The sequence below is a fragment of the Falco rusticolus genome, chromosome 15 (genome assembly GCF_015220075.1).
Source record: "Falco rusticolus isolate bFalRus1 chromosome 15, bFalRus1.pri, whole genome shotgun sequence".
Taxonomy (NCBI): domain Eukaryota; kingdom Metazoa; phylum Chordata; class Aves; order Falconiformes; family Falconidae; genus Falco; species Falco rusticolus.
In genome coordinates this window covers 14,913,248-14,931,642 of record NC_051201.1, presented here as the reverse complement: position 1 = coordinate 14,931,642, position 18,395 = coordinate 14,913,248, and the positions used below count along the sequence as shown (strand labels likewise).

At 36.7% G+C, this 18,395-nt stretch overlaps 1 protein-coding gene across 7 annotated transcripts in view; it reads right to left on the bottom strand.

The window, feature by feature from the left end:
* Window positions 1–226: 226 nt before the first annotated feature.
* Window positions 227–18,395, bottom strand: part of PHKB (phosphorylase kinase regulatory subunit beta) — an 80,088-nt gene continuing 61,919 nt past the window's right edge. For 6 of the 7 annotated variants that reach the window (XM_037409175.1, XM_037409178.1, XM_037409181.1 and 3 more), the window contains 11 exons: window positions 17,830–17,891; window positions 17,579–17,741; window positions 16,681–16,762; window positions 14,670–14,727; window positions 12,822–12,912; window positions 11,294–11,496; window positions 7,247–7,381; window positions 5,546–5,675; window positions 5,032–5,139; window positions 3,577–3,717; window positions 227–1,262 (listed from right to left, as the gene is read on the bottom strand). In XM_037409175.1, coding sequence (XP_037265072.1) covers window positions 1,125–1,262; window positions 3,577–3,717; window positions 5,032–5,139; window positions 5,546–5,675; window positions 7,247–7,381; window positions 11,294–11,496; window positions 12,822–12,912; window positions 14,670–14,727; window positions 16,681–16,762; window positions 17,579–17,741; window positions 17,830–17,891 — 1,311 coding nt within the window. In that variant the 3' untranslated portion in view covers window positions 227–1,124. Of the gene's footprint in view, window positions 1,263–3,576; window positions 3,718–5,031; window positions 5,140–5,545; window positions 5,676–7,246; window positions 7,382–11,293; window positions 11,497–12,821; window positions 12,913–13,767; window positions 13,859–14,669; window positions 14,728–16,680; window positions 16,763–17,578; window positions 17,742–17,829; window positions 17,892–18,395 lie in introns of all 7 variants that reach the window. The other variant, XM_037409176.1, reaches the window with a different exon arrangement.

Below are 18,395 nucleotides of genomic sequence, written 5' to 3'. Positions count from 1 at the left end.
AGTTTGCCATTAGTTTTGCCTTCTACCTGCCTTTCATATCAATATGGCAACAGTTTATTGACAGGTGAATTGCAGCTGGTCACTATTAAATTATCAGAATGTTTGAGGACCAGTTCTACAGCTTTAATACATTCTGTACTGTTAAAACAGGCACTTTGGAACCACCATAAATGGATCATTACTAGCACATTAAAGGTTGCCGCTAAAGTCAACAGAGAACTTAGCATATAACTTAAAGTATTTTTATTGACAGTTTGTTTTTTTTTTTAACGAGCATTTTCTTTTCATTATTTCACCAAAATAAAGCATATAGCATACAGTGTTTTCACACGTCTAGGAGATAAGTAAGTCTATCTCAAATTATTTAATGTCTTGACAGCTTATGTAATGTTTTTTCTTCATTTATATTAATTTTAAATACAGTTTGTTTGCCCTTTTTTTTAAAACAAACTTTTATCTTGTAACCAAACCGTTCCCTTGTTAACATACAGATGTTTAAACAACCATTGGGAAACTGTAGTGATATTTATTGCTAGAGATAAAACGTTCCTCTATCAGGATAAAACCTGTATATCAAGTTATTAATAGGTAAATTAAAAAAACACACCCTAAATATGCTGTCGATTGAACGGTTACAGAAAAACTTTAAAGAACAACCATTTACCCTTCACCTCCAATTTTTGTGTAGAGTAATAAGAAAATTATCAATTTTCTGTATTTCCACACTGATTGGTATGCATATTAATTACGATATTTTCTGAATTTCATTTAGAATTTACAGTAACTTGTTTGTAATTATAAATAAATAGAGGTATAAAGAGAAAATCTCATACTGCTTTTCTCTTGAAGCTACCAACTATGTTAAATGCATAATTTAGGATCATAAATACAATCCCACTCAACTTAAATATCACAGGACTAAATTCATGTGCTCAGTTTCATGCTGCATAGTTGAGAAAGGAAAAAAATTAGGCGGCACTTAGTATCTTTAATGGCACTTCTTTCAGCAAAGGATAGTATTTGTATTACGAGCCAGGGTTACTCTTCAAAACTATTTCAATAGATGCGTGGAAAGTACATAGAACACTAAATAAAGCAACAATTCCTATGTTGTGTTTCAAGCTCTAGCTAATGGTACAGGGATCATCGTTGCTTAGTTTAATTTCCCCTTCCAGCAATAAAGTCATCACAGCCTTGCTCAAGTAGCTGCATGTTCCCTTTTTTCCAATCGGGTGAGTGTTGTAGAATGCAGTTATGTCACCCTGCAGGAGAGGGAAAAGATGTTTTCACTAGAGTTGATTACGTAAAGCAGCCAAACAAGAACAACATCACAAATATGCTAGAAATGCAAATGTGTTTTTCACACTGTAAAGCTATAGTATAATTTCTGCTCAATTTCCATAAGCCTTCCACATATACTTACCTGAACACGTGGAAAACAGATTACTAAAATGCCCCGCATATATTGCTTTACTGAATTTTCCAATCCTTTTTAAAATGTGGTAAGAGAGCAGTTGTTCGTTGATGCCTAAAACATGCAGCTAGATGATTACTGTGAGGTAACTCACTGTGCTACCACAGTATGATTGTGAGCCAGGTCCTTATGTGTACATGTAGAGGTACCAGCTAGAGATTTATTTGCAAGAAAAATACTTTTTTAAAATCCAAGAACCAAACCACAGGTAGCACGTGAACTAATTCATTAATCAGATCAACCAAATAGGCGTCCTTCACTGAACACCTGTTTTGCAGTCAATGATGTTAAAACACTTGCTTATTCTCAAATTGGCTGCTATAATAAAGGTTCAACACTTTAATTCAGGAAAATGATTACTTTTATTAAAGCAAGGGCAAGGATTGTCAAATAAAAATAATGAGACTTCTTTAGTTTCAATGTGTGTTTGAAATTAGTGGAGTAAATACTTTTGACATTTATTACATTGTAACAAGGAATTAACAAAGTCCAAAATACTTGCAAGTCAGTTTAATGGAAGTGCATATTTCAGGCAAATCAGAATTTCTTTTAGCAGTGTTTGCTAGGAAAACTTAAGACGGAATATTATCAGAACAATCCTAAATAGGCTACAGTTAACTGCCAGCAGGCATATACCTGGGAATATGGGAGAGTCAGGTTCCAGGAAATTTTAATATAAGGTTTTGGAAATTCCAACAGTGTTAAAGATACTATTCACAACTATAAATTGGGATTTCTTTCTAAGAGACAAAAAGGCATCGTTCTAAGTACATCTGGGCTTGGGGAAAAAATCTATCACTTTTAATGGAGGCTACGGCAACACCAGTAAAACCTGAGCCGTGCATGGGATTCTTCTTTCTATTTATAGGCATTGGGGATTTCCAGCTTGTCACAGAAGTCAGTAGTATACTCAGGATACCGTGCAGAGCTGGAACCTAATAGCCATTTGTGTGGATGGTAAGTCTGATTTTGCTGTGGTTGCAACCAGAGTCATTACCCTCCAAAACGGGCAGGCCAAAAGAATCATAATTTCAACAAAATTGTGTCCTGTTAAAAACAAAGGTATTGTGCAAGGTGATATGTTGCTAAGGCTGGATATCTGGCTTGCTTTCCAACCTTCTACAAAAAAGTAGTGGCAAAAAAGTGAACCTTGAAACTTCTGAAAGAATTCTCAAGGAATATGACCTTCCTCATCTTTTAAAGAAGCTCAATTCAGCAACAGGAAGTGCTGTTGCATATCGATGTTATGAATTGATCAATTATTCAGAGCCAGCACAGATATCTCTCAATATATTGCACACAGTAAAATGTCTGACCGAGTGAGGAAGATCATCCTCAGTAGCACTGGCTTGTCCCAGTGCTTTACTCCTATTTCTTCCTTCCATCAGTTCAATGAACCTGGCTTTATTATAGAATTTCAGAGCTCTGAGGCACCAAAACTCGTAGCGAGACTATTTAGAGACCTTAAAGCATAAAACCTAAAATACTAGAGAAGTAAATATTAAAAGCTACTAAACAATCAAGTTTCATTTATTTTAATTTTAAGCCTTGGAAATTAAAAGCTTGCTAGATCATGAATGCAACTCTAGTACAAAAATCAGTAGCTAAGAAGAGTTTTGCATTTGAGGTTCATACATTGCTATTGTCACTATGAATTCTTCAGTTATTAAATTTCTCTTAGTATCTGTGTACATAAGATCCTAAGTTCACACTTCCTTGCTGAGCTTCAGTTTTATCTTTTTTTTGTTATTCTGAACTCTCCTTTGTTCTACTGTCCCCCTAATTAATTTTCCCCTTTTATGACTCTTACAACTATTTCAGCTTTACCCAGACTCTCATTTGAGACCTATGTAATATTGTGAGTGTTCTCCTTACCATACCACTTTGAATTCACAATTCAGCAATAAAGTAAGTGTGCAACTCTTATCTCTGTTGATAGGCTTTTTGCAGCCTTACACTGCACTTGGGTATATTCATTTCCTATTTGTGTTCCATTCTGAACTCCTATAAATTGCTCTTTATTCTGAACCACAAAGAATTAACATTTATAACTAACCTCAGTAAGAACGGTAAATTCTGCAAGACAGTAATATTTTACTCACCTCTTTTTCAGCTCCCTTTGGACTGCTGTGATCTTTCTGAAAGTCATGAAATGCTTCTTGCACCACTTTGTCCAAGTCTACTTTGTCCTGGAACGCTAACTCGGGATTTCTTTCCAAAATAACAGATATTACCATCAACAACTGAAAGGCAGGAAAAAAAAAAGACTTTAAATTTGTTTTTTTTTAAATTCAGGTTACACAAAAGTGCTGTTAATAATTGCATATGTCTCTTTCAAGCAGGAAGCAATTTAATAATGGCATAGGTAATAGTGCAGAGATAATAGCATTCTGACTGATAAAAGAATCACTGAAAAAGCAGGCTTTTATGAAAGGCTACAATTTCTGGTGTCTACCTAGTTAAGGACACTGTGTAAATGATTGACATTAACATCTAACTTTGCTGGGAGCCAAGGAAATTATTTTCCAGTTTATTCAGTTCACTGTGGCTGCACAAATGCTGGTGCTCAGCCAAGGGAGAGGGTGAAAAGCAGCAAACACTGGACACCAGCATTTGATGTTGAGATATGATCATGTATGGTATAACTGTACTATGATAAAGTTTATAAAAAAACAAAGTCAATAGACACCAATAAAAAAAGTCTCAGTTCAAGAGAAATTATATTCCTTTTATCTGACAGAGGTTTAAAATAGGAAGGGGAGCATGATGAGTGACCTGTCGTAATAACTACAAGTGGGCAGTAGAGTCTCTGTTGGTCATCTTGGATTTTGATAATCATGTTATCTTTTAGTAAAACTTGGGGATGTTCCAGCAAGCAGCTGACCGTTAGTTTTCAGCCAGAATTGAGATGGATTTGGTTTTACTGTGGAGGAATACTCACAAGCACCAGAGGCATATACTTGGGAACTAACAATGAACGCTGCTGACAGCACAGATGTCAGTTACCGACGGTACAGATGCTCTTGATCTGTTCAAAAAGTGTACATTATGCGCAGTGGTGGGGGAAGAGCTTTAAACGGCATCTTGCTTTACTGTTAGGTATGGGAACATAACTAAACTGAAGTTAGCTGACGCAGTAGCACAAGGCAACTTGCTAGACAGCCTCACCAAAATGGGAATGAAGAATCTATCGTGTTTTAAAGCAGTTTTTCCGTAGATCTAGAGAATTGTTAGGAAAAGGCATGAGCTCGGGACTTGAAGGAAGGCTACCTTGGAATTATTCTTCATACTAGTTTTCACCTCTTGTGACCTAATTGTACTGGCACTGTCATTAATATTTATCTATTTGCTAACGGGGAAGAACATCAAGAACTTAGTATATTCTCAACATGTAAACAGGAATCTGTTTAAACATACAAAATCTATGGAGAAACCACTAATGCAAGTGTTTATATTTAAAAGGCTATTTCTTCCAATATTTGAGCCTCATTTTTTTTCTTTTAGGCTGTAACATACCCATGTACATGATAAAATTGTATTCACTATAGGCCACAGACCTCTACAATAATTTGCCTGTATTCCGGCTGGTCAATATTTTGCAGCATGTCTTCAACCAGGAGGGAAAAATTCATTTCATACATAGTCATATCCGATAAGGTTGGTTGCTGAAAAACAAATAATATTTTTACTCAAAGACCATTTGCACTGAATCAAAACCAATCCCAAGTAAAGCCTATTTGCTTGTTGAATAAATAATACTCAACTAAGAAATAAGACCACTCTAGGGTCAAAAAGGGAGCAGATTTCAGAGTCCATGACTTGCAAAGGGTCTTCTAGACGTATGCTTTTATAAATGTGTTTTAATAGAAAAGGCTGACTTCCATTCTATTCTAACTGTATTTTATTCAGAACCAAAAAGAAAACCTGAAACTACTTTTTTGTAAAAAATCGTAACAGGAACAAATTACCCTAAGTAATACATTATGGCATAAAATAGACATTAACGATAAAATAATTCACCATTAATAGCTGGGTAAAGCAGAAATAACTGAGCATCTCTGCCAGTTTTACCTGTGGTAAAAATTTTCCTGCCACTATTAAACCATTAGGGGTTCTCTCCAAGATCTGCCACACCCGATCATAGAATCCAGCAGGAGTTCGATTGAGAGAACCGTCTATCTGTCTTCTGTTTAGCCAGCTTCTGCGGACAAAGACAATTGAGAACTTCAAGTTAAAAACTGCTGCAGATGCAGAATCAAGCCATGTTCTGTGAAAACCTGGAGAGATTTTAGTTGCAAAGAGACTGTTTGGGAGGTAAATATACCACTATCCCTTCATGTAAGACAACTGGCAGTGATATATGGTATCACAGTAGCAGAGTTTTTTTGTTTTTTTTTCAAAAAAATCACAACAGTAGGAAAAACTGTCACAGAAAGAAAATGCAAGGAAACAGCGTTCTGTATTTCCTGGCAGGAGGAGAACGTTTTTTAAAAGTCACTGACAAGTAAGGAAGAACAAGCTAGCAACACCGTACAGGAAGAAGCTAAAGATACAAAGTTTTGAAGAATATGCTGGCTAGCTTTTGTACTCGCATAACTGCCAAAAAAATGATCTTCATCCTCAGAAAACCAGAGACCTCTTTGCTGACCCAGCTGCTTTATGAAGGAATCAAAAGCAGTGACACTGTGACAACTGAGGTAAGATCTCTAGGTGCTTGAATTGCTTACAGTGACTGGCCAAATTGTTTCCTAAATAGCATAATATTTAATGGAAAATGCTGCAAAGAGAAACCTGGAGTTTTTCTGCTTAGGTTTTAGAGGAATAATGTCAACATCAACATGAGCAGAGACAGCAACTAAATAGCAAGCATTAACAACCACAACCAAGACACTGAAAAAAGCACATGGGAGATACAGAGTAAATAGTCAGTTGGACAGAGACATTCTACATCGCACAAATCAGGTAAGAGAGAGCAGATACCAATTTAAGGAGCTTGTTTCTCAGGCGTTACAGAGGGAAAAGCCAGAATGTGTTTTGAATTAAGCAGAAACATAAGTAGTATGATATGTGGTATATTTCCTCTTTGTTGAAGGAAAAGGCTGTCATTCATTCAGTCAAGGGCTACTGAAATTATCAGCAGTATAATGTCCTGAAGTTTAATCCAACTAGAAGTATAAACCTACAAGAGGATTTTTGATTCTACTCTTACCAATACAGTTAAGTGGAAATATTGTAATTTTAACTTTTTTCTTACATGCTTTGTATCACAAAGAATGCTCTTTCTGGCAACTAGTTACAGCCTGGAGAAAAGATTACAAGTTTCAGGCAGCACCAGTATCTCATGAGAATTCTAGAGAACACCTGCTCTTAATTCATACACAGCTAGAAGAAAGAGGGCACTGAGCAGCAGACAAACCGTTCTTACAAGTTACTTGAAGTAGATGGTATTGAGCAATTTTTGGCTCCTTTCCCCACATCAAAGAATGTAATGCTTCACATTACTGCCCAAGTATAGAGATTACTACTATGAAGTAAGACTTCCACAATGATAAAGCTGAGAAGGAAAGATGCGCTATAAAAGAAATAATTGTAGAACACGGACACGTGAAAGAATGAAAAAGTGCATTTTTCCTACCCTTCCTTAAATAAGTATATTGCTGATTGCAGATGCCTGGTGTTTTCAGATGTACACAAAGCAGCTGAGAAATGAAAATTACTTGAACAGCCTGTTATGAATGAAAACAGGTGCCCCAGACCCACACATCTCATTACCTCCCCTGCTGCTGAGGCTGAAGAATATCCAGCAGAAGCTGCTTCACTTCACTAGGGGACATCTGGTATAAGTCCTTGGCTGGCATATCCCCAGCACGGATTTTCAATTCATACTTCATAGCATGGATAATCCATCTGAAGAAAAGGGAGGAATACATTTATTAATGATATACAAAGTTTGCAGAGACGAAAAATCAGTCTAATAAAATACCTCAGAAGATTTCCACGTGATCCTGTTATTTGGCTGTTAGGACAGCATACAATACCAAAAAAATGCTCTACTATTCTTACTGTATTGTGGAATTTACTCAGATTTTGTGTATGTTTGCAAATATGATACAAACTGACAGGCATAATGCATAGATTTTAAGAAATGGGTTGTGAAGCACGCTTTTCATAGGGAAGATTATTTGACCACATATTCTACTCCATCCCATATTTATTAAGACAAACACTCCCTTGCCTTTTGATGTTAAAATTCCTACTCAAAATTATGCTCTTACAGTACATGCATTTTGCTCATGAGTTCTAAAAGAAACCTAAAAATTAAATGATTTTACATTTAAAAAGACTTCGGGGCTTACCTACAGTTATAGCCTTTGAAATTCATTCTTGTAGTCTATCACACTTTTCCTTCTTTTGCTACTCCCTTTTGAAAAGACTTGATTAAATAAAAATGTAATAACGGTGAAGATTTTTCAGCCTGAGGTATCAGAGAGGCAGAACTTTGCAAATTATTGAAGGAAAATGCTTAATTTTATTTTGCACATTATATAAAACTAGCGCTACAGCCTCCAATACCAAAGATGAAATAAAGTATAGCTGCATTTGAAGCAAGATAACTGAGTATGGAGCTCCAGCCTCTTACCAAATACACTGCTTCAGTTCAAGACAATATTACTAACAAAAGGGAAAAGAAACTTAACTAGTTTTTCTTCAAACAATCCATCATATAACACCTGAGCAAGTCTGGGTTACATCAAAAGGCCTTATCCTGTTTATCAGAAAACGCAGGATATTCCCAAGAGTTAATTTGTCATCAGCATAGCCACATTCCACAGGCATTTAATTATTTAGCCTACACAGTACAGAATGTTGTTTATGTAAGTCAAGTCGTAATCTTTTCTGAAGGATTCTTAGTAGCTACACCGAATTCTGAACTATCAGGCCAACTGATTCAACATTGCTTTAAATTTGAGGCTTCCAGGACCGTTCACTGAAGGTACAAGATACAAGTGAATATTAAGCAACATGGACACATTGAATTACAAAACACAGTACTTCTGTTAATTTTAGTGGGTGATTAGCATCCTCTTTTACTAAGGTTAACAAACACAAGTGGCTTAGAAATTGGTTCTTTTTTCTCTGATGACTCAAATGTATCAGTATGGAAGTCCTTCACTGGTACTTTCTCTTTGCAGTGGCCTACAAAACATAGCAAAGTCAAGAGTGGAGCTCCTACCAAACTCTTCACTAGTAAGAGTGGGGTAGAAGTCAGTTGGTTGGAGTTTTCTGCAGTAATAGGCCTGTCAAGAACTTGATCTATTTCAACGTGAAACCCTGAAAACAAATCAATAACAAGACACTAGATCAAATAATTATGAAACTGGAATGGTGTTTCTGTGAGAATGTTAATTTTGCTCACTGGAGTGGGTGATAATACTGAAATAAAGAAAATTGAATCTCTAGCATTAACCTTGGAAGAGGAAGAAAGAGGAGTAACATGGATCTGTAAAGGGTACAGAAAAGGTATTTAAGTGCAAAAGACAGATATACTTGCAGTTAAATGTAATACAGGTGATTTGAAAAGTATTGGTTTTTGATGACTGGAATGTGCTGATGAAATAGAAGCATGAATCTCGTGTGCTAGAAAAAAAAGACCGCTGGTATTTATCTCCAGTGCTGAAATGCTCTATTTTCTCTATGAAAAAAGCATGGTAGAACACTTAAGTTCTAATTTTAAAGCATGCTCACTAATTCTGTAAATCTCAGTCAGTAGCACCTGGCCTCTTCAAAGAAGTGCTTATTCAAATACATCGCTCTCTTCCTAAATGTGAAAAAAAAACTTCTGTGGATAGATAGCAAAAGTAAATGCAGATACCATGGAATATGATAACACTCCAGCACAGACAATTTGCAGGTCACCTTACCAAAGAACTAAATAGAACAATCCAGTAGGTAAATGATGTTTTAAACTTGATTCAGGTTTGTGGTGCCTAAGCTATGTACAGATTAGCCTAACCTATTTAGCACAGAATTGGACAACTGTGCAGCTGATGAACAGTCAAGAAGTGGCATGTGTGTCCATAACAGGAGTACTATTCAGTTGGTGGGGGCGTGGGGGTGTTTTGCAGCCTTTTGAAGAACAAAAAAACATTTTTTTTTAGGAACCTTACAGGACAAATCATGTTTTCTTTACCATGGCAGTTAAGTGTTTTTGCGTAGAGAACTGCTCTTCAACAACGTCTTTGTTATGATAGATATCGAATAGTCAGATTCACTGAGTATCAGAAGTATACCTTGGTGCCTCAAAATATTTTCAGAAAAGCTGTAACGGTAAATATATTTGAACTGCTGAAGGTTTTTACCTCAAGTCCCCATTACAGACAACACCCTAAACCAATAAGCAATCTTTTGGGGCAAATTATTGTGCTGAAACTCCGAAAAAAAATAGTTTAACTACCTTGAAACACCGTTAGCAAGGGATTTGCTGCTCATGGTTGCCAGAATTAAGACTGATTTAGACAAGGCTTTGTTATGAGTACTTACTATAAACTAGATAATGCAACTAGAAGCATATGTTGACCTGGAGGAAAATTGTACAGTTTCAAAAGGGAATCACATTCATGCTGCATCCTTCCTAGATTACTGCACTTATGCAGTCGACCCTTTGCCCCAAACCTACGTGACACAGGTGTCAGCTCAAGTGAGCAAAAAGTTTTTAAAGGCTTCATCCAGGAGCCCTAATCCTAGATTTCACTTTTCCCTGCTTCTTCCTCAAGTCCTTAAAGTCTGTGACAGTAAAAGCTTTTCCTGTGCTCTCTACCTCTTGGTTCTTCCCTCCCTCCCAGTACAGTACATCCCTAGCCTCCAGCCCTGTCCCTCTAACCTGCCTGACAGGTGGGCAGGCAGCAGCACACCCTCTGTGCATCTCCATCACCTGTGGGGCACTGTAAAGGAAGAGCTAGCATGTGGTATGATCCATTATGCTTCTGGGATTCTACATCCACATCACATGTTTACCAGTAATGAAATCCGTGCTAGTTATCAGCACACCTGTACCTAGTACACAATAAAAAGACTCCTGTTGAGATTCCCTTGCTGGCCACGCAGAGAGCATAAACTGTGAGCAGACTTTGTATCCACTGTGCAGCTGGGAAACTCTGGATGGCACCCAGTATGTCTGCTGCCAGGTAGGAAACTGTCTCAGCAGCACCAATGATACACCTTAGTGTGTACTTTATTTCAAGTATGGCCACGAGGCCAGTTGCAATTTAAAGCACAACCCCTTCAACCCACTGCATTGCGAACGGGGACTGTATCTATGCCAGGGCTACAGTCTGGGTAGCCAGCTGGTCACTGCCTCCTGGGTCACTAGGTGAGCCCGGCTGAACGTTCTGCCCGACGGCTGCCAGCAGGACAGGGTGACCTGGAGGCAGCACACTTGCCCCTGCTCATTTGCTGTACAGAATCCATCTAAACCCACTATGCTGGTTTGGGTTTTAAAGTCCTAACGTGACAGGGGATCAAGCTCTGAAAAATCTTACAGTTCACCCTATTAGCCTTAGGAAAGCTTCCAATAGGCTATTATTACAAGGACTGCCCCTCCCCCACTTTACACGGCTGACTGGCAAATTTGAGATTAGTTGTGCACTCATTTTTGGCACACTGCTTTAAAGCAGGCTTCCTAAGGATGGAAAATCAAAGTATACAAGTTTTGCCGCATCATCTTATATAAACCATTTTTGCAATGTAGCAGCAATCTGTTCAGTATGTATATTCCCCTGCAATACTCGCAGTAAGAGCGACTCTAGATGCTTTACTGACCCGATGCGTATCTTCAGCATGCCACGGAAGAGTTCAGGTGAATTTGAAATGATCCAGCCAATATGTATGACAAGTTCCTGCTGAACTACAGCTTCTCTTTCATCTTGTAAATGACATTTTTCATAGATGATGTTCTTAATCATTCCTGGGGATAAGGGATTAGAAATAACTGCTTCCTCCTGGCCAAAAGCTCCAAGTGTCACCTAAGGTATATTGAAAACACGTCAGAAGATATGCACAGGAATAAAAGCACTGTAGAAGCAATTCAGAAAAGAAATTTTATGACCTCTGCTTTCCTTGTTAAAAATTTCACAACACAAAAGTAATTTTATGTCAATGGCTAATGCATGTTAATACTGTTAGTTGGATACTATTAAAATAATGAAATTCACTAAATTAGCACGGTATATAGGAAATGTATTTTTCAAAATGAAAATAAAAAATACAAGACCACTGTTCTTGGTTAAAAAACTGGCTGTATGATCACGACTGTACACTTAGCTTTAGACAGTCTTCATTTCTGATACTTCAGCTGTGGAGTTCACTTAAAATTCAGAATTAAATTCATAGTTTTGTTTTCTTTTTTCTAATAGCATCGTAATAGTTATAGCCCTCACTTAAAAAAATATATTGCTGGTACTGGATTGTTTAACCACAAAAAAGGAATTTTGTTAAAATTCCCATCCGCTTTTAATCTACTGTCAGTAAAACACAGCAACAGTAATTTTTCTCTTATAATAAAGATCATTATTATAAAGGGATCAGTGAAGGCAAGTTAGGTTAAAAAGTTGAAAATAAACAGCTACAAATCACACAGCATGCAGGTGCAGCTTCTTCTATAGCTATGGAGCGCCACAAGCACATACCCAGACCTCAGTCTGGAGTAAGACAAAGACAAATCTGTTATAAAAGCATTGCATATAGGTAAGTATACATATATACGTATTTTAGTACAAATACACATAATATTCAATTGCTATTATTTGGGAACAGCTCTTCATGAACTTAATGAAAATTACTGTGCTGGGAGAGAGAAAAAGAAGTCTTCCTTAGGAAAGGAGGATTGATGATAAAACTTGCTTGGAACAGAAAACTAAAATCCTGAAAGACTATTTGCTCAACTGCCACCCATCTGTTGTCTTATGCTCAATTACAGAGAGAGCGGCTACATCTTCATTAAGTCTTAACAAGAAGCTTTATGACTTGACTCCATCTACTTTTCTGAAATAAGAGGGCATATATATCAAATGTAAAGAGATACATAAAACATGCCTCCTCCCTTCTTATCTAGGCGCTGAACTGCCTTTTCAGTATTGTTCTGCCATCAAATAAAAGTAAATTTATTAGTCCATAATATATGCCAGTATAAATATATTTTTCTTTTCTCTGGATTCTTATTCTTCAAGTAATGATTTTTTAAGCTATTGGGTACTTCTAAAAGAAGCTTCACAGGCCTTCAAAATGAAAAAGCCCATTTTAGTTTCTCTGTTATCATTCCTTAATACATTTCTGAGGAGTAAAGACTTACCTGCTTGCCCTGAACTAAAACATTAGTAATAGATGGTGCAAGGCTGTCCACTAGTTTACCTAAAAGACTTGCTGCGAAGCGCACAACAGACCTGAGGGCAGAAAACAAAGCAATCCCACTACATATCAAAAGCTAGTTTAATGAATTCATACATAAGTTTGAAGTCTGCCACAGCAGAGCTCTCAAATAACTCAGTAAATACATACATCATTTATAAAGCAGAATTTGGATCACATTTTATGTAATCTTCTATGGATTTTCATTGTTTAGTCTAGATATAGGTTAATAGATCAAAAATAAATTTATTTAGAACTCATTAAACTACCAGCTCCACAAAAAGCTTGTCATTCTTCTCTCAGTTTCATCTTGAAAGCAGACAGGTAAGAGATGCCAGCTTCTCTTTTGCGACGTTTTTCATCATTTTGCAAGACAACCTTGGTAATTTTTTAGTTTATTTAAGGAAGAGTTAGAAAGATTTTGCAAGAGAAAGTACAACACATAACAGCAAGGCTTTGTTTTGTTTTCCATAAATTTTGCATGTGTAGCATGAAAAGAAGGGACTTGTGTAAACTGCTAGGTTAAAAACTAGCTGTAACTTCTAAGAACATTTATTCATATATCCAGTTAATGGTTAAAGATATAAAAACTTTTAATAATAATTTCCTAACAAAATACAAAACTAATAGACCTGTCTTAGAGCTTTTCTAGCACAAGCTTTAAGGCTATAAGAATCATTTATCCACAGAGATAAATAAACAAGTTGCAGTATTCTGTAGTGTTAGTAAAAAATTCAAGCAATTGATGTTGATTCCTGTGAAAACACCTACACACCTCTTAAGATGAAGAGCAAAGCATTTAAAAAATACATTAGCTGATACTATCAAAATGCAAATAAGAAAAAAAAAAAATCTCACTGAGCTCCATTTCAGACTTCTGGGCACTTTACCTGTTTCCCATGTACCAGTAAAGTAGTAATATGTGGGCCTATAGAAGAAGAAAATTTCTGTGCAAATGCAGCACTGTAGCGCAACACCAACCTATACGTGTGCCACATGGCAATCATGGAAGAGAAATGAAAAACAGTTTACATATTTTGTTTCTAAAAATACTTCTGATATTTTAGTTTTTACAAAAAATGCCAACAAGGTATTCTGGTTCTCCCTTACTATTGGCAAAGGCCCATTTAACTGTAAAAGACTAAAATGAAAACCAAGTTTTTGTCTTAACAGATTAATCTGTTAGGTACAGTTACAAGCGTGAGAGCACAAAATTCAGGACAGGCTCAACTCATTTCTTCAATAAAAAGAAATTAAGTTTCTACTGAGCTTCAGGGCAGAGAAATTAATCAACAACATGTAAATACCAACCTACTTGTTGAAACCTTTATAAGTGACAAAGTCAACTCAAACCAAATTATTTTGGGGCAATAAACAAACTATGTAGGTGTATCAACTTAATGGATTTATATTTGATCACCAGCCTTGCTACAGAAAGCTATTGATAATATTTTACCGTGCCCTGTAGGAAATAAGAATATTAGTATTCTTTTCTCATTATTTAAATTTATTGAGAACTGTCCATCAGCAATAGCACTCATAGCAAAACCAGCTTATTGCTCTTTCGTATTTTAAAAGATAACAGTAAAAAAACACTTCTTAAAGTTTCTTAACTCACTATAGACCAGATATTCAGATATTCAGCTGCAATGAAACAATATAACTTTGTCAGTAAAGCCGTCCTTCCACCACCCCACCCCACCCCCCGTTAAGTGTGTAAGGATCAAACTTTATAGGAGAGAAAAAAAAAAATTGGTCTAAACCACAAGGAACATGATACATGTATACAAACCAGAGCTTTTTGCTGCCAGCTCGTCTATAGATTCTTTCAATATGCTCAGCAACAGTACCTGAATGCATTTTTAAAAAACAGAAACACAAACAAAACACAAGCACAAAAGATACACAGGTTTTCATTTAATAGTAATAAGGCAAATCTGATGAGATCCGTTAATTCTGAAACCAGCTTTAGTAAAGTGCTTCCCTATTGTGCTTAATATGTAAAACTGAGACGCAAGGAAGCCCCTGTCATCCAGTTCTGTGTTGTTATGCAAGAGGCCAAACCAGATTTCAGCTAAATGTGCTGCTCGTGCTATAGAGAGACCTATGACGTCACCTGTCCAGACATGACCTAAAAACGAGAGGACAGGAAATCGGAAGAGCACTGCTTCTGAGCCATAGTAGGTAACCCAGCATTCAGAGAAGGCATGAAGTACATGAATCAGAACAATAGATACCATTCTTCTGTCAACCCATAGTGGATCATAGTGCATCCAATTGCTATACTGACATCTCTTCAACTGTGCAGGGGTCAAGGGGTGACCATTATGTTAAAAAAAAAAAAAGTGGTGACAACATTCCATTATTTAGACTCCATTTAGCTTCTAGATTTTAAATTCTTAGATGGGATGGTGGTGTTTTTCATGCCAGGCACTTACTGGTGAACACTAAGTTCATCTATAACAAGAACAGTAGCAGAAGCTGACTCTCAAAATCATAGCCCGTGCCTGTCAGCAGAAACAACCAAAGTTCTTGAGATTTTATTTTTAGATTTATGTTTTATTGATTGTGTGATTATTTAATGTCAGTCTCAGTAGTCTGCAGTCGTAGGAGGCCAGGAACTTTTAGTCAGTGACTCAGACTGTTGTAATGCAAGGTGCATATTAAAAAGGCTATCATCATCTACTATTTCATATGGGATGGCACGGCACAAAAAGGTCTATACAAGTTAGCTCTGAACATTAAGAGGCACAACAGTACTTTTTTTGACCTAAATGGTTTCAAGAGAGTTTTTAGAGTTCATCATCATGATCTAATGGTCAAACAGAGGCTAGGAAGTCTGCCTCAAGTGTTTCCAGAGCAAAGGACACCACGTATAAATGACTAAACAAAGCTACTGAGGCTTTCAAAGCCTGACAATGGTACAGGCATCGGTGGCAAAAAAGCCTGTTTCAGAGGTTATGGGTGCCCCACACGCAGGTTCCAACCATCACACTGGACTCACACTGTATTTCAGCAATATGCTGTGCATCGGCCAATGGATTTATTTCACTTCACATTGTTTGCTATGTAATTTTTAATACAGCAGTACAGCTATAATGTATATTTATGTCAAAACGACAATTCCTCATCGCAAGAGCCAGCTGTCTTGTATCATAACTATGAAGCAGGGCTCTATAACATGCGGTGGTAAGTTACACTGCTTGATGAATAACTGAGAGAATATTACTTGATCTTAATGCTTCTCTTTTTCTGAGCAGTATTCATATATACCAAGGCAGCTAATAAGCACTCTTGGAGAAAAAAAAAAACCCAAAACCACAACAAAAACCCCATTAAACCTTGCAGAACAAAAGCCAAAAGATTTAGTAGCCTCTTCTGAATGATAAGCCATAATACAAAATTAGGGAAAGCTTCACAGATATATTGAATTAAAGTCTGACTAATAAAAATTCAGTATAAAGCTTCACACGTTTCAGACTAAGTGTTACAGACACACAAACTTGTCTTTAGTTTCAGTTTTCTATACAAGGTCAAATCCGCAATTTTTTTATCTGTGTGTTCAAAATTACAACCAGATACAGCACTGGCCTACAACCAATCTGAAGGAGTTCATATATTTAGCAGCTCATTCCCCACCACGCTGTGAATTTGCATGTCCCATTTAATGCAGAAATTGCTTTAAATGGCAAAGAAAATAGCTACACAACTCTGCCCGCCCGGCCATTATTCATGTTCATTACAACTAAACATACAGACGCTTCCTGAAATCCTCAGGATAATCAAACAGAAGAAGCCCTTACCTTCCCTGGTGATAAAATTCGGTCCTTCCCTTTTAAGCAATATACTCAAGAGTAACGCTTGACTGGCTAGGCAATTGCAGTCCTTAAAAACAACAGCAACAACATAACCACACATAGCCTTCAGATTTTCAGTGAAGAAGAGCTATTAAAAATGTCAAGTGAAACCAAAGGGCAATTTTTTTTTTAATTAGAAAAAGTCTACAGATTTTGTTTTTGAGGGGACTTCACAACTGTTTCATACCCCTACATACATTGTGTCACTGTCACTGCTGCTTGCAGAGGCTTCTCCATGGTTCAAATTAAGTCGTAAGACTTTGGCCTTGGAAACGTTTCTCAACTTTCTGTTCTTGGGTCCTGCTACTTACAGCAGAAATACTTGTAATGACATAGAAAACCAAGGATGATAGTTTATGTGTTCCTATCAAACCATGGAGCTAGAAGCAGTTACGGGTGGTTTTCTTCTAGATCAGGAAGAATGCCAGACTGGAACTGGTATCTTTAAGAAGTCACCAGTCTAACAGAGTGAATACCAATGGTTGGAAACTGTCAAATTTTAGTCTAGCAATAAAATATCTGTTCATAAAACAAATGGATCCCCCTTGTAGACGGTCATTTATTACCAGAAGAAAATTTGAGTAGCTGGGAAAAATGGAAGCCAATAGTTACAGCATGAGGAGCCAGAAAGTTCTGTGAGGTTAAGGTAAAGGAGTGTAAAGAGGAAAATTCCTCAAGTATGAGGAGGAACATCAGACATTTCATGTTAGTAGCTATATTACTAACATCGAACCATGACACTAGTCATGTTGATCTAAGCAGGCTGCTGGTAAAAAGAATACCAGCACCTAACTCCTCATTTCATAAGAATGAAGTTACACTGTATATTATCAAGTTTTCTTACATTAAGTTTCTGCAGGATCTCATACGTTGACTTGTTTTTCCAGTCATTAATATTTACATCTGGCTGCTGCTCAAGTTCAGAAGCATTTGGAGTACTAGACTGTCTCTTGACTTTTGAATGTTTTGGAAGATCCAACTCCTCCAAACTCTTAAATACAGGAGCCCTGCAAAAGAAGTATTTAATTTCTTCACAGTTCAGAAAATACTTTAATTATCAAATACTTAATCATTATTATTAATACATAGCCTTACTCTTCTGATTCAGTGATTCTTAGGAAGTCAAGCTGTTCAACAACTGCTCCAGATATTAATGTCTGAAATGAAAAATTGAGAGAATTAAAAGATGCAGAAATATACACAACTATACAGTTGCCTTTTGATCTCTGTATGTTGCTGGTGGTTTCCATTAAGAAAGTGGTTTCTTTCTCCACGGTTCCAAATATCTTTACACTCGCAGAGTATTTTTCCTCTTTCTTAAAATCCTGCTTTAGACAGTGGCGGTTCCTACTCTGTAGTCATTCCTTAATCCACGCATGCCTGCCCTAAGCGTGCCCATCAAATGCAGCTCACAAATACTTCTGTCTCAGAATATCACATACCTGAGATTCAACGTTGCATTGATCTGATGTAGTCATTACAGTTAATTCACCCCAAATTTATATGAATTTCCTATTTATATACTGCCAGAGGAAATGTATTGTACTATAGCATTCTTAAGACTGCTTTTTGACGGTTCTCATTAGCTAAATAAAACTCGGTGTCTATTGTGAATTTTTAAATTCCATTTTCATTGTACACAACTGGCAGTAAAATATTGA